General features: G+C 43.1%; 1 protein-coding gene across 5 annotated transcripts; it reads right to left on the reverse strand.

The window, feature by feature from the left end:
* Nucleotides 1-570: 570 nt before the first annotated feature.
* nutf2 (nuclear transport factor 2) lies at nucleotides 571-13,885 on the reverse strand. 5 transcript variants are annotated; one of them, XM_064335375.1, is made up of 7 exons: nucleotides 13,729-13,805; nucleotides 11,144-11,295; nucleotides 8,390-8,511; nucleotides 7,035-7,106; nucleotides 6,135-6,254; nucleotides 5,942-6,040; nucleotides 571-1,355 (listed from the first exon to the last, which is right to left on the reverse strand). In XM_064335375.1, the coding sequence occupies exons 3-7, from the start codon at nucleotides 8,486-8,488 to the stop codon at nucleotides 1,242-1,244; spliced, it is 504 nt and encodes a 167-aa protein (XP_064191445.1). In that variant the 5' UTR covers nucleotides 8,489-8,511; nucleotides 11,144-11,295; nucleotides 13,729-13,805; the 3' UTR covers nucleotides 571-1,241. The 5 variants fall into 5 exon arrangements, with proteins under 5 accessions (XP_064191445.1, XP_064191444.1, XP_064191447.1 ...); XM_064335374.1 differs by lacking the exon at nucleotides 11,144-11,295 and having other exon boundaries at nucleotides 13,729-13,885; XM_064335377.1 differs by lacking the exons at nucleotides 11,144-11,295; nucleotides 13,729-13,805 and adding an exon at nucleotides 13,399-13,489.
* Nucleotides 13,886-15,726: the final 1,841 nt, after the last annotated feature.

Raw genomic sequence — 15,726 nt, forward strand, 5'->3', positions numbered from 1 at the left:
TATCTGTAATTCATGTACACCTTCTGTCATTGAACGGTGGTTTTTGTGGGAAGCCAATCAGTTCTGAAAGCAGCAGTCAGTGGCAGATGAGCATAGTCTCTGTAGGTCCCATCTCTGTAACATCTCTATCATTCGTATTTCATGACATCATAAAAGATACGGCTATCTTAAGACCTCTGGATATACAACCCCCAAACTCGACATTCTAGTCCATTTTGACTATGAAAAAAAAAACTAACTGATCAGGTTATGAAGCTCTTTTGGCAGGAAAACGTCTTTGTTTGGGTTATATAGATAAAGGAGTCAAATCACGCAGTCTAATTGAGCTGAGACACATGAAATGAGACCCATTTTGGCTCTAGGACAGCAGTTACCAAACCTCTCTTTATGGCTTTATAAAAGAGGTGCAACACAGCCAGACCAAAAGTAAAATTATTGCGTTCTCCCCTACCAAGTGGGAATAGAAATTTGCTATAAAACCGAATAAAAAAAAGGAGGGGGGGGAGCAGAGAAAGGAGAGAAGTCAGAGACCAACACCCAGAGAACAGAAGGAAGAGTAAGATTCCACGATTAAGAAAAAGTCGATTTTATTGTGTATCGTGGCTTAGTAGTAATCCTGGGACAAAGAGGAGAGGGGTAAGGGGATTGTGGGGTTGGGGGGTTTGATGATGTTTGATTCTTTGGATTGCTAGAGAAAACTGCCAATACACTGAAAATCAGACTTGAGAAAGAGGAGAAAAAAAACTGCTGTATCCTCAAAGGCATGCTGGTACCAACACACTGAACTAGGAGAAAAAAACCGAACCATAAGGATAGGAGAACAAAAATGCAGGACCAAAGAAAAACATAAAATGACACAAAGGTACGCAAGGTAAGTTTTTTTTCCCTCCTGGCGTCTTCAAATGCAGCTATTCTGGATCCCCAGCATTGGGTATGACAGCGCAGGGTCGGCTTCGACCTGCTGGCGGCTGCAGCGGTTCAGCAAAGGGCGTATGCGCATACGTATACTTCCAGTCGCAAATAGATGCACGTGCCTGCGCGTCAGTTCTCTCTGTTGATTGGTTGGGTTATGGCGAATGGCGTTTTTAGAATCTGGTGTAGAGCAGGTTGATTCTCAATAGAGGTATGCATGGAGGAAGAGGGGGATGATGAGGAGTGGGGGTGGGACGGGGGGCGGGGTGAGAGAAGGGCCTTTGGGCGACCTTCTCCTTCTCCCCGTATCCCACCTCCCGTTAGTGCCTTTAGCCGAAGTTGTGTAGCGCCAGCCGGAACATGTCATTGGTGCACACCCAGGCGTCATTGATGTTTTTTAGGAGGAAGACCTGATGGAATCCCATGACAGGGTCCTCGTCAGCCTGGAACAAAGGGACAGAAGGTTAGTCTTGGGCTTGTCTATCCCCTGCTCAAAATGCATTAAGTCATCCCAGCCAGTTTTCATTGCTCCATTTAGCCTTCCACCAGGGACATTAACACAAGACGCTCACCTTAACATTTAAGACCAAGCAATGCGAGCCATGGCTTTAACACTGGAGTAAGTTTAGAATTAATCAGTGTGTGGCATTATCCGGATCTGGCTTATTTGGCTTTTTAACATGGCATAGAGATTGGTTTCTGGTAGCCAAATGGACAACCACATTACTAGACACAACCAGTACACAAGAAAAGGATGCGTTCCAATCTCTCTTAGGTCCGATAGGGTTGGGCGGTATCCAGATTTTTACACTGTCATTGAAAAGTACCACAGTGTAAGGTCTACAGTTTAATATTTACAACTGAAAAATGCTGACAAAAGATGTCTGTAGTACTACTGAATACCTAATGTACTGCATTTACATAGTCCATATTTCATTGTAAAAATAAAAAAAGATGGCATAATCTTGCAATGGTGCGGCCAACTGTTATTTAATGATTTGCTATTATGGTCAGATGTCCTGTATGAGAGGCCGTGTTGTACAATGTGGGAAATGCTGGTTGCATCAGCTGCAGTTAAAAGATCAATCTTGTATTTAGACTAAATGTGGTCACTGTTATGCTCGGTTTCTGCATGAGTTTTATGGCGGGAATCGCCATGGAGACATTTGCCTGCCGAGGATTGTGCTCGACTCTGCACGTCGCTTGGGAAAGGCTTCGCCGAGGTGCAGGCTGCATGTCCCACTCCTGCTTATATGGCCACCGAGCCACCACAAAAAGAGGGGGGTGCCCACAGGCCAGTGCAACTTAAGAGAATGACTGAAATTGATATGTCAGAAGTCAGCCTGACGGAAGCAACAAATGACCAAGGGGCAATGGCTCCATTGAATTTAATAGGGGGAAAAACAGACTTTAATAATAATAAAAAAAAGAATCAATTTGTGGTTCATCAGGACTATTACATTTTGTGAAGTGTTATACAAGTACTTTGAGTCTTGGCATGGTCAGTGGCAAGGAAAAGTGTCATACTAAAAATGATTGGGCTTAATGCCCAAACTGTTAGCAGACAAGTCGATCAGTAAGCAGTCCAAAGCAATGGATTCATTATCCTGACATTTATCACTACCTACATAATTTCCCATGCAATTATATTTAGCACGTAGAGTAAATATAAAAATATTTTGTTGCATCCATCATTCTGTCAGGATAAATTAACTGGTTATAGGGTTTTCTGCCTAACATTGAACCATAAATTGCAAAGAAAGTAAAGAAAGCAATATTTTAATATATCACATCACAGAAGCATGCAAGCATATCTGAATGTAGCACATAATACTGGTTTTCATAAAAGTAGCAGTACAATTTGGTAGCCTACTAGACTCAACAGGGAAAAGCAACCAGAATGAGCACATCATCTACATAACTCTTCATTCAGCTGGAATTTGAAGAGATTCGAACATCCTCCAGTATTGTATGATTGCTCGTCTGCCCAATATGTTCAACGTTCATATGTGGTTCACAATGGTTAAACCACTATAGCACAGAGCATTTTTTTAAAGAGGTGGTCTGGGTGGGTTAAAAAGGCTGACTAATTACTTAATGCCAAATTAGCACAGCAAGCAAGCTAGCATAACAGTAGAGTTAAAACGTTTTTTAAAGCAAGCAGGATGATAAGCTCTTTAATTGTGCATGATACTTCGAAGTGTCGCATTCTTTTGCAGTCACTAAAATCAGCCAATTACCTCATTTAAATCTATTACACCATCTCACTTTGGGTTTCTCTACATAATCCGGTAAAAAACCAACATACTGCCACACCGGCACTGTGGCTTTCATGGCGACAAACCTTGGCCTCCATCTTGTCCCTTTGCCCTCGTCTAATCTGCAAGCCAGAAGGATCACTCGCAACATATGACCAGTAATTTAATCCCTCATCACTGGTGCTACGTGCATCACAATGCTATATTTTCCCCAGCAGCAGTACTTCACAGAAAGACGGCATTTAAAGGTCCACATTAATAAACACACTCTAAAGACAGATACCAGTACTGAAAATAACATTGTGGGTGCTCTTAAACACTGTGGTGTATGGTAATTATTATCGGATATCGGCTCAACCCTAATTTCCTGTACGGCAGCCCACGTGTGATCCAGCACGGACCTCAGGAATGCAGAGGGAAGACAGGACTTGTGAGTGGATGCACATTAAGCTCTCTGCACAAGGGCTCTACATTCCTGCATGGCTTAGGCAAAGAAGCAGAAAGAGAGACCACTCAGCCAGGCAGTTGCACAGCAGCGCATGTTCTCCCGCCACCAAACGAGACACAAATCATGCCACCCTGTTCACATTCAAGGGGTTAGAAGCAACATAAACCTTGTTAGCTGCCCCCCCGCCTTTGGCTAGGCCAAACCCATAGTGCACGTCAAGAAGAATCTGTGAGGTCACAACACACTGTAACATTGCTGCAGCCATGGTGCATGCCAAGGAAAAAACGGATAATATCACAGTCAGTGACAATGTCACAGTGTGCAGTGCCTACTATTTATGCTGAATCATCTCATGATCTGCAAGAGGAATTTCACAGCCATCCAGAGAATGGAAGTATGTATGCAGGGCTTTTCTTTGGAGAGTATGGTGCACTTGAAATTCAGAGGATGGAACAACGGGCAGGTTAACGGTCACACAGAAAAAGGGACAAAAACCAACACACGTATGGACTGACTGAACACAAGGGAACCCAGTCATTCTCTTGAGGCCACCAAGTCACATGACCCAGCCCCAGCTAAGGTCCTGGCTCAAACCGTCGTTACCCACGAAGAGAGGGGTCCTTACTGACTGGCCGTGTGTCAGTGGTTGTGCAGGGCTAGCCTGAAGACCTCGTTGGTGCACACCCACGCATTGCTGTAGTTTTTCAACATGAAGGTCTGATGGAAACTCAGGACCTGGTTATCATCCGCCTGAGCGTGTGGCAAGAGACAGAACTCTGAAAAACCGGGCTGGAAATGCTTGGCGCGGATCTGATCCTCTCATTTTCTTGACAGTGGACAGGCAGGGTTCCCCGTCAAGTTGATCCCTGCTCCTCTTCAGGCATTTTTTTTGTTGGGTAAATTCAATTCACAGTGCCTGATTGATTAAATTCATTTTTATTCTCATCAATCTACACACACTACCCCATAATGACAAAGCGAAAACAGGTTTTTAGAAAATTTAGCAAATTTATTAAAAATAATAAACAGAAATATCACATTTACATAAGTATTCAGACCCTTTACTCAGTACTTTGTTGAGGCATCTTTGCCACTGATTACAGCCTTGAGTCTTCTTGGGTATGATGCTACAAGCTTGGCACACCTGTAATTGGGGTATTTCTCCCATTCTTCTCTGCAGATCCTCTCAAGCTGTCAGGTTGGATGGGGAGCGTTGCTGCACAGTTATTTTCAGGTCTCTCCAGAGATGTTCGATGGTTGTCCTTCAGGAAGGTTCTCCCATCTCCACAGAGGAACTCTGGAGCCCTGTCAGAGAGGCCATCGGGTTCTTGGTCACCTCCCTGACCAAGGCTCTTCTCCCCCGATTGCTCAGTTTGGCCGGGCGGTCAGCTCTAAGAAGAGTCCTGGTGGTTCCAAACTTCTTCCATTTAAGAAAGGTGGAGGCCACTGTGTTCTTCGGGACCTTCAATGCTGCAGAAATTTTTGTTGTACCCTTCCCCAGATCTGCACCTCGACACAATCCTGTCTCGGAGGTCTACGGAAAATTTCTTCGACTTCATGGCTTAGTTTTTGCTCTGACATGCACTGTCAACTGTGGGACCTTATATAGACAGGTGTGTGCCTTTCCAAATCATGTCCAATCAATTTACCACAGGTGGACTGCAATCAAGTTGTAGAAACATCTCAAGTATGATCAATAGAAACAGGATGGACCTGAGCTCCATTTTGAGTGTCATAGCAAAGGGTCTGAATACTTAAGTAAACATGATATTTCAGTTATTTATTTTTAATAAATTAACAAAAAATTTTAAAAACCAGTTTTCGCTTTGTCATTATTGGGTATTGTGTGTAGATGGATGAGAATAAAAATGAATGTAATCAACTAATATATTAAGCTTACGTACCAAAGGGATATGAGAAATATACTTTCCAAGACGTAATGTAACTGAGTTCTTCATCATTATTACAACCTTCCAAATAGTTTTCTGGAATTTACAATCACAATTCGAATGCACAACATGTCTTTCTTCTGGGTCAAACCTTCCAATAGACAGATTTAGCGACATCAATTCACATGCAGACAAGTCTCCTCACTTCAGGCCCAAGCTCTCCCAGACAATTCCCCTGCATTGCCTAAGAAGACCAGCTTTCACTAAAGAGGCCAAACTCTCAAAGAATCATCTAAAAGCCTCATCAAAAGAAAGAAGGACAAAAGAAGAGAGAGAGGGGAAGGAGGGGAGGGGAGGGAGGGAGGGAGTGAGAGAGAGAGAGAGAGAGAGAGAGAGAAAGAGAAGGAGAAGGAGAAAGAGAAAGAAAGACTTACTTTTAGTTGTCCTACTACCATACTTAGTATGCAGCTGTCGGGAGTGGGCTGGTGGTCCTGTGCAGTTATGCTGTGAGCGATTTTCGAGAAGGGAAGGCTCTGCCAAAAAAAAAGAAAAAAAAAAGGAGTGGGGCGAAACAATCGAGCGATTTTTCTGCGCCGCCTGTGACCCCGGATTGCTTCCAGAACTCACGGGGCTACTGGACACTGCGAGCGAAACGATCCTCCTTTTCCCAGCATGCCGCAGCGGCCACTTCCCTAATGAATGGCACGTGCTCTCCGAACGCTGGCACCCTTGGAAAGGAGCCAACAGCTACAGGCAACGCACAGTGCCGTGTTAATTTTAACTACAACACACAAAGTTCAGACGGGGTGTCAGACGTCTTTTGAGTTGACAGGGAAGAGACTCACTGTTAAAGCCATGCAGTCTATATTCCTTATACGTTTTCAATCTTTTAAGAAGATTAATAAAGACCAATTTCAGACTAAATTCTCCTTTCAAAATCCTTTTAAACAATGGTAAAAAGTAAAATGTATCAGGTTCTTTGCTACGTGCTTTGATTTGAATGCAAATGTTGGTAGTGTTCATTTTGGGATGTATATGCAGTGTATCAAATGTTAATGTAAACACAGGTCATTGTAGGGTGCACGGAGCTTCTGGTCAGATTGTCAGTCGGAGGCTCAGATAAGACCTGAACGACTCGATTTCCATAAAGAAAACAGTACAAGTAAAAGACTGTTCCTGCATTTTCGAACACATCCTTCTCCATTTCCAGGATTTAAGGCAAGTATGAAAATATTTATTAAGTACAGCCCCAGGCAAGGGATCTGAAGGTCACTGTTACCCAGGAGACTTGTCGTCCCATGGCCCCTCTTAATCAATATTTTTACTTATCATTTTAATGAATCTGATTTATGTATACTTAAATAAGAAAATGAAATCTTGTGCGTAATACCAGTAAAAAGTTTCATCTCCAGACAGCACCGTCTAAAAAGACACTAGAGATATGGGGTGCGTTATAAAATGCAACAGATCAGAGATGGCAAAACTTTCAAATCTGAGAGAAAGTGAGGCGGTATCCACATAACTTACAGAGAGCTTCTCGACAATCGCTGCTTTTCCCTGGAATTGCTGTCCCTCCCATGTAAGGCATGACGCATCGATCTGGAAAAGAAGAGCAAGGAGGCCGAGGGTTATCCTGTCCTTCTGCACCCACATCAGGAACTGCATAATTATGGATTGTGGTGGGTTTCAGGGACTGTGCTACACAAGGACAGTAATTTTAATCCTTGACCATCTGAACCAACAGCGCAATTCAGACCCTAAACTCATGGCTAACAGCTAACAGATAAAATGAACTAAATTGACAGAGAAATGCTTGATGATAACTAGGGGAATGGCCATTCAGAAATAAGCCAATCTTGATTACATTTTATCTTTTGAAATAAGAACATCTTGAGCAACTCAAAAGTTCCTCTCCCCCCTGCAGCATTAAATCAGACGGTTGCTGGGATACATGGCCGCTGCAGATCAAGGGCCCTCAGAAGTCTTTGAGGAGGCCCCTGGAAGGCTTGGCAGCCGGTATGCACCATACTGGCCCCAGCACGCCTCCCTGCTCCTCCAGCATGCTGAACCCCTGCCCACTAGTTTGGACAGGGGTGCCCAATACGTCAATCGCAGAGGCCATGATGGAAGATCGCATGTCATTTCAAAAAATGCATCAGTTAGAATTTGAATTCTTCCCGTAGAATTGTACCTGACTGCCTGTACAGGTACAATTCCACTCGATTTTGGACAATGGTTGCATGCAATATTGTTAAGTAGACTAAAAGGAAAATCATTGGATTTACTTACGTTGTTAGGTTTAATTGACTGTGGTTGCACACATTTAAGTACCCTATATGTGACCTCCTCAACTTAAGTTTGTCACAGCCGACTTAATATTGCATGCAACCACTGTCTAATGATTAATTTTTTTGAGTGCAGATACGACATAGTGAAAAGTTATACTCTACTGTCATCTATGCTAGTTTAGTTAGAAAGTAACGTGCTTGTAATGTCCGGCCTAAGTAATTGATATCGCTAATGCTGGTTGGAAGATCACGCTGTGCTGGCCATTGGAAAATCACAAGCCAAATAAGTGTGGGTACCCCTGACTTTGGGGGAATAAAATGTTGTCCTCGTCCTTATCCTGTTATCTGTGAAAGCACTTTGTTTTTCAAGCACTGTTTAACTGTCATAAAACAGACTGACAGGGTTATCGTGAAACATATTTCAACATGATTTCTCAGATAAAATATTAATGTTTCAACTGTATCAAAAAGTGAAAGATGAAGACACAAATATGGGATGGAAAGTGCAGAAAAAAGGAAAAAGAAAGATGGGAAGAGAGAAAAGTATTAGGACATGCACACTGTTGGAGAAAAGGTTTGAATGCTGTGACTTACATATATTGCTCCGAGTTGGCTCCTGTCTGTGTCAAACAACTGGTAGTAATGCTGTACGAAGCTGGACCCTATCTGTTCCCAAATCGGCTGGTCACCCATTCTGATTCAGCCGGCAACAGCCACTGTTGGGAGAGAGGACAGAATATGACTGTGCATAAAACACGTTTACTTCCTCCGCCAAAGCGGCTGGGGCCGGGGCACGAGAGGCGGAGGACGAGAAGAATTTGTGTCGGTGGGTTCCGTTTGTCCCGGCTGCACCACCCCCATTCCTGGCACCAGGGTCCCCAACAAACGGTCACAGCTCCTCGACAGCAGCTGGTGTTCAGCAGCTAGCGAGTCAGCAACCCCCACCCACCTTCACGAGGAAAGACTAAGCCGCGAGGATGCCGATCCTGGATCGGTATCAACCCTGGTGTTGGGGTAGGATTAGCGGCTGGCGAACAGATCCAGGGGGATCTGCTGTTGGGGAGCAGAACGTACTCCAGTGCAAAACCTCCCTTCCTTTCCCTCCCTCCCACAGGACATGGGTTTGAGAAGCTGTATCAATGAGAGAGGTCTTCGGTGGTTCCTGTTCAACTCCGGTCTTTCGGACGGTACAATTCACCAGTTTTCCACCTCATTCTAAGCCGGCAACATGTATGAAGAGCTGGAGAGGGATGCTTAACTGGTAAAATCACACCGATGATTAAGTGGAGTCACATGGTTTCGGGCCTGGTCTGAACTTCAGCTTGCACAGTCTGTGGTCTCGCAGGACTCCAACTGTTACTGAGCCGGTACGATCTGATCTAAATCACACACACCGTGAGTCAGCGCATCAGATGCGATGACAGGAAGCGTGGTCATATCTTAGCCAAAACATAAACAAGCGTACGCGGCCTAGAAACCGCTCCGTACCCCACGTCTATTTCCCAGAGCCGGCTTCTTAAGAGAAACGAAGTGCCTTTCTGCTCCATTACAAAGACACGGGGAGGAAGCGAGCCGCCTACTCGCTGCTGAGCGCAAGCCCGCTCCCTTTCTGCACGCTCTTTCCAGGAGGCGAGAGGCCGGCAACAGGCAGCCGGGTCTCTTCTCCCAGGGGGAGAGCCAGACTAAACCCGGCCCTCAGCGAGCCGTCTCTCCACCTCCCCATCTCTTTATACCGTCTCCCCCGGCAAAGGCAGGAGAGGCCGGCGCTCGTCCCTGCTGCCCTCCTCTCCTCCCACGCTCGCTGGCCGTGCTCCCGCGACGCGCCGGAGGGAGAGGCCGACTTCGCGAGGGGTCGAGACGCGTCGGCGGGTTCCGCGTCGGGTCGACGCGCCGGGGAGGAAAGGCGGCGCGCGAGCGAGACCATGGCAGGGGATTCTCCGCCCCTTTTTCCGCAGGGCTACGAAACGGACACGGCTCAAGAGGAGGGCGACTGGTGATGCGGACGCCCCAAAGACGAGACTGCAGAAGTGCGGTTGCGAAGGGGAAAGAGCAACTCAGTTCTAAATGAAAGCCCACCCAACCGCCAAACGTGGGTAAAAGCAGCTGGTGGCTGGTAATTTAGCCAGGCTTACCAGTGAATACACCAGGAATACATTTAACATTCAACCCTTTAATTTAGCATCCGAGCTTCCATCTGGAATTGCATGAAATGACTGATTCAAGGTAAAAACTAAGCAACGTGGAGATTCTCTGTCCTGAAACTCTGGAGTGGCCTCTAAATTTGGTTATCCCTAAGGCACACTGACTACATATGGCTGTTCATCTCAACCCCTGCACTTCCCTTCAAAAGTGCACTGCAAAGACAGCCACAGTCTCTCACCATGTCCGAAAGCCTCATTTACACTGTCAAATGTATATAAAAAACATCCCAGAATCCTTGAGCACTCAGCTCAAAGTGATACGAAGTGCAATGATCTAATCTACCTTGCGCAATGTCATATCAGGCAAAGGAGTACCAGGCCTGCAAGTCCAAGGTGGGAGAGTCATTTGTTGCTGTCCTTTTTAATAATGCAATACATTTTAGCTATTTGTGAAGATGGAATGTACACAAGACCAATCAGGAGCAAGACACATAAATGCTGACTTTTTTTCATTCCAACAGGCTGTCAGGCTGTATGTTTGCAATGAGGCACTCACTCTGAAAGTAACCCTCATCAAACTGCCATCTTTGAAATGTACTGGATTTTTATGTTAAAAGACCAGCAGATGCCCCCATTTAAAGTATCCCTATATCCTTGAGAACAGCTCAAACGCAACCTGAAGCGCCAAAGACAAAACCCTACCTGATGGGGCAAAATGAGCAGCCAATTCGACAAAAACCTGAATGATGCTATACAATCCAGACAGGAATGCAACCATGTGATTCCACCAATCGTCTAATCTGAAATTCGTCTAAAAGCATTTGTGGTTCAAGAGAGAACCTGTGACCATCGGGGAAAGGACCTTAAGGGTACTGCTCTGATGTTTAAGAATATAAATGAAATACTGCATAGAGCTCAGACAACAGAAGACTTTTTTTGTCTTTTTTTTTTTTTTTTTCATTTCAATCAAATCTGGTGGGAAAGTGCCCTGAAGCAGCTAGCTTACACTTTTATAGTCTGTGAGTCATTGGTAACAGACTACTGTTTACGGGACTGTACCTACTGCACATAAAATGCAATTTTTATACACTATTTGCAGACTGACTTTTAAAAAAAATTTTTACTTTTACAAGCATCAGCATGATAGTAGTGCATGAAAAGCAGACTGCATCTCTGGGTTCATGAACTGTGATGTCCCCATACTTTCCTGATTATATCAGCACAGTTAGGCAAGTCACCATCCACTGGTATCAGTGAGTTTGGTTGCATCCAATGGGTTAGTCTGACTGGTCAGCATCCATTGATTGCAGCGTGTTTGGTTGCCGGTAGAAACTGGCTGCACAGACTGGCTGCACATACCTATCAGAAAGAAGGGAATTATCCCTGTGAATACCAGAGGGACAGAGTGAGGGCTCGGTACAAAACAGAAACCTGCAGTGTCAGTCATTTTTTACATGGCATGTCTGTACTTCCCCCCTTCCCCCCCAAAAAAAATGCTTTCTGCACTTTCTCCCCTTCGCCAATAGTCAACATCCCCAATATTTTAATTCTAAAGAGCACAACTTCCACCTGACATCTTGGGACATTTGGGAAAGTCCCCGCACACATTGGCAGTCAACGTGTTGGTGATTCAACATGTTGAATCTCTGCAGGCACTTACAATGGGAAGTCTGCACACAAACTTCACAACATAACCAAAAGCAGCAAGCAGGCTTGACCTAGCAAAATAACAAAGGATTTACTGGCAATTGTGCTAATACCTGCTAGATCATTGTACTTGTACACAGGTCTTCAGGTCTTTGCAGGTGCTTGGCAGATCCACTGGTCTTTATGTGGTCTCGGTGGAATGATTTAAAAGAGATGGGTGCCCACTGCAGCCCACCGAGTCCATTGCTTTGCAGGTTTTCCAGATTTGTTTTAACCATTTTTTTTTTTTTTTTTTAAATCAAAGAAATAATATTTTAATAAAGAGTTTGCAATGTGCTCCTCAGCTGCTGTTGTGACTGACTATGTGACTAGGACAGCTCAATTACACTGATGCTTCCATGTGATAAAAACTAATGTGCATTTGAACAGCCCGCTTATTTAAAAAAAAAAAAAAAGGTTTTGATTTGTTTTGTATTATCTTGTGAGAGCCACTGATTAGTTCAATGGAGGGCTGCTGAAATTTAGAAAAAAATCTAAGATGTATAGGAAAATCTATTTACCTCTCGCATTTGCTACCGGTCAACCTTTGACGTTTCCATTCTGACCCAACCGGCCTGCTAACATTCTATCAGACTGAGGAACAACACCTAGTTGTAGTAACCAGCTGGACCTCAATCCGGAACCTCAGAATACCACTAGGTACAGTATATGTATAGCGGCTGTGGCGGAGAAACTGCAACTGAAACTTCAGGGAATGGTGAATACAAATCCCAGGGACTCCGACCTAAAGCATAAGTTAAGTTTCACTCCTCCTACCTGCACTACCAACGAACTACCAACCGGACAGCGCTTGTCAAGATCGCATACAGTGTTACCTGGAAGATGCACTTGTTCCTGTCGGCGAACGTTGTTTTTCGGGTGGGCTAACGTTAGCTATTGAACTATCTGGAGTAGTTAAGTTAGCCAAGTTAGTTAGCTAGGCGTCACAAATATTAAGTAGCAAACGTTGTGGCAAAGTCACGAATTTATGTTACAGCCATGCAATTTCTTCTGTGTAAATATCTGAAGGAAACTTATTAGACAATCCCCTTAATTCGCATGTAACCAGCGACGCAATTATCTAGCTAGCTTCCTTCATTCACATCTACAGGCGAAAACGAAGATAGCTACCGATAGATCATTTACTGTTGAACCTTCGTAGCTGATTAGTAGGATTATGGCTGTTAAGCTAGTCCGCTAGGAACTAAGTTATCTTAACTCGTTAGCAAGCAAATGAGCTGGAGAAGTTTCCATGTTTGCTGGCAAATTACATTCGCTGTCGTAGCTAGCCAGCATTAACATAACCCATACTCTCAACAGTTAATTCACTAGTTAATTACATAATAAGTTACCTAAGAAGCTCGTTAGCTTGGAAGTTAATGAGATGGTTGCTAACCGTAAAAATGTTGCTGCTACAGGCTAACCAGCCAGTAAGTGATCAGCACCTTTCTGTCAGCAAAACTACTTGGGTGTGATCGACGTGTCAGCGGCAGATTGCAAATATATGGGATCTATGCCCTGGCTCACATAGAATGAACTAGAATAACGATCAGGGGTAGCTAGCTACCCATACTACTGTGAACGACTAGCTGCCTAAGCAAGTAGCCCTGGTTAATATTAAGATAGTCTGATCGCTAACGTTCTCCCGTTAGTTAACGTACAGAAATAAACGATGCAAGTAGGCAACACTTTATGAATCAGGTAATGTTAGCGAGCACCACTAGATTTGTGATAGACAGCGGTGTTTATCTAGCTGGGATTGACTTGCAAACTCACGAGCAACACGTGCTTTCGTTGCTTACTAAAAATATCCCTCTGTTGGATCTCCCAGACCGTGCACAGCCAGCACTAGCTACAAGCCTTGCAGACAGTGGGGCCCAAAGTAAAGTCCCTCTTTATATGTAGCTGGTTAGCTAGCGAGCTAGCTAGCTCCTAACATAGGCGTGTCTAAGCACTTCTGCCAAAGCCCTGCCTGTCAAGAAATTAACAATTTATCCAATTTACTGTGAAACAGTGACACCCAAAAGTCAGAATGCTGACAGCTACATTTCTGAGCAATAGTATTTTTTAAAATAGAACTCGATATCGTTAGAGGCGGCAACTTACCAAGCGCCCAGAACAGCTACCCCTGTTTCCCAGTATGGCGATCTGTGAGCGCGGCTGAGTCGATCCGCCTGTCCCGCTGAGAGCATGCTCAGTAGGCTGAGCCCGCGCTCTTGCATTATGGGAGTAGTGGTTTTTGACGTTTACCAGTTAGCAGATAAAGGCCCGAATTATTGCTTATTTATTTATGTTCGACATTCAAGGCCTGCAAGGCCCAGAAGTCTTGGCAAGCACGTGTATTCACACATATTTCTCCAGAAATGTATAACTAACATAATATACCTCAATTATAATTTGCCCGATGACACAAATGGCAGCAGACAGTGGACCATCAAGAAACAAATATAAAATAAATGACAGGAAAATCAGAAGGATATTTTCTGGAGAAGATATTTTACATTCAAATGAAGAATCAAGAGAATGCAAAATATGTTTTCTTTAAAAAAATAAAGCCTTACATATCCCTTTATTTGTAAGACAATCTGAATATTTCAATTCAGGTTTACCTTACAAAGTAATTGTGTAAATGATATCAATGGGTTATGATAATTACAAAAGGGTTACACAAACCTGGGTTTGTCTTGAGCTGTATTTAAAGAAGTAGTCTTAGAGAGTAAAAATCATACTTTTGACATAAAAAATAATAGGAAACTTAACAAATGTTCCACATTTATTTTGAATGGTGATGATTTTGTTTCTGTGAAACAACACAGAAACATTGATACATAATATTAACAACCACTTGGTTATTGCATATAATTACCAATATATTGTAAGGGAGGAATATAATGAATATAACCATTGTAATGCTGTGAAGGAGGAAGTCAAAGCAAAGCATGCTGCAAATGCCTTGCTATTCAAAAAGCAGTTTCAAGATATTCTGCCTAAAGTACAACTTTTAAAACGCCAGCAGAGAAAAATCTCAAATGTTTTATTTCTAACTTGTTTAAGTCTGATGTAGGTTGTTTCGACCCTCCCTGTATTTTAATCAGAAGTTAAATGTGGGAAAATCTGGTCCCCCTTTGTTCCATTGTTGCCTAATAATGGACATTATCTATATAGAATAGAAAACAAATCTCATAACAATATGTCAGCCTTCATCAGCTTAAGTAGAACAGAAAGTGAAGTTTTTTTCCTGTAATGCCAGTGAGTACTGGCTGGAGTGGACTCACACATACTCAGCTAAATAGCATGTATGTATTGTAGTTCCTCACTGGATAATGGGGACTGATTACTAAATAAAATTGACTGCAATATAACAGTGTATTGAAGATAATAGCAGGGGCAACAATCATAATATTCATTTTCAATTAACCATGTCGATAAATAATATTTTGGCTGTCAAAAAGGTTTATGTTGAAGTTCTGATTTAGTATACTTGCAGGGCATGTTCAATTTTCACAACATACATTCTATAGAGGGTGGTAGCTTTATACTTTTAAATACACTGGTAATCAAGGAAAGATCAATATACACCTCTCAAACTTCAAATTTAAAATAAGGCACTACAGAAGTAAGATGGCCAGATTATGACTTACTAGCTATATCATACAAAAGATATAAATCAGTATACTAACAATGTTGGTATCTAACATACCAACATTGTTTAGCTACAATATTAAGTAATCTAATATTGCCCGTTTCAGCGCAGTTAGAAATTGATCTTTTTTGCTCCTGGGCACAACCGTATGTTGCTGCATACATTTAAGAAGATGGGCAATGTCAGAATATTGCACCTGAAGATACTCATGTACTTGACTTGTTGGACAAGGACCAACATTGTTGCAGATAGGGTCAATATATTTAGGACTAATGACAACTGCTATTGAGCTACTATATGTTTTTTTAGCAGCTTAGCAAATCTACACTAACAACTGGGAAGGGGTGACTTACATGAGAGGAACAAATTCTCTCATCCAATCTGTTTGTGAGGTCCAAATGCTCCCACCCAATTAATATTGTTTGACATTTTCATTGTAGAGAAATCCATATATAATAGAG

Source organism: Anguilla rostrata, chromosome 5 (genome assembly GCF_018555375.3).
Source record: "Anguilla rostrata isolate EN2019 chromosome 5, ASM1855537v3, whole genome shotgun sequence".
In the NCBI taxonomy this organism is placed as follows: domain Eukaryota; kingdom Metazoa; phylum Chordata; class Actinopteri; order Anguilliformes; family Anguillidae; genus Anguilla; species Anguilla rostrata.

What these genes read in the sequence shown, in the direction of transcription:
- nutf2 (XM_064335374.1), bottom strand. Translation starts at nt 8,488, where the DNA reads ATGGGTGACCAGCCGATTTGGGAACAGATAGGGTCCAGCTTCGTACAG. An exon ending in GCCAACTCGGAGCAATATAT is followed by an intron (nt 7,107 to 8,389) that starts GTAAGTCACAGC and finishes CTTCTTTTCCAG; the next exon opens with ATCGATGCGTCATGCCTTAC. An exon ending in TGGTAGTAGGACAACTAAAA is followed by an intron (nt 1,356 to 5,941) that starts GTAAGTCTTTCT and finishes CCTTTGTTCCAG; the next exon opens with GCTGACGAGGACCCTGTCAT.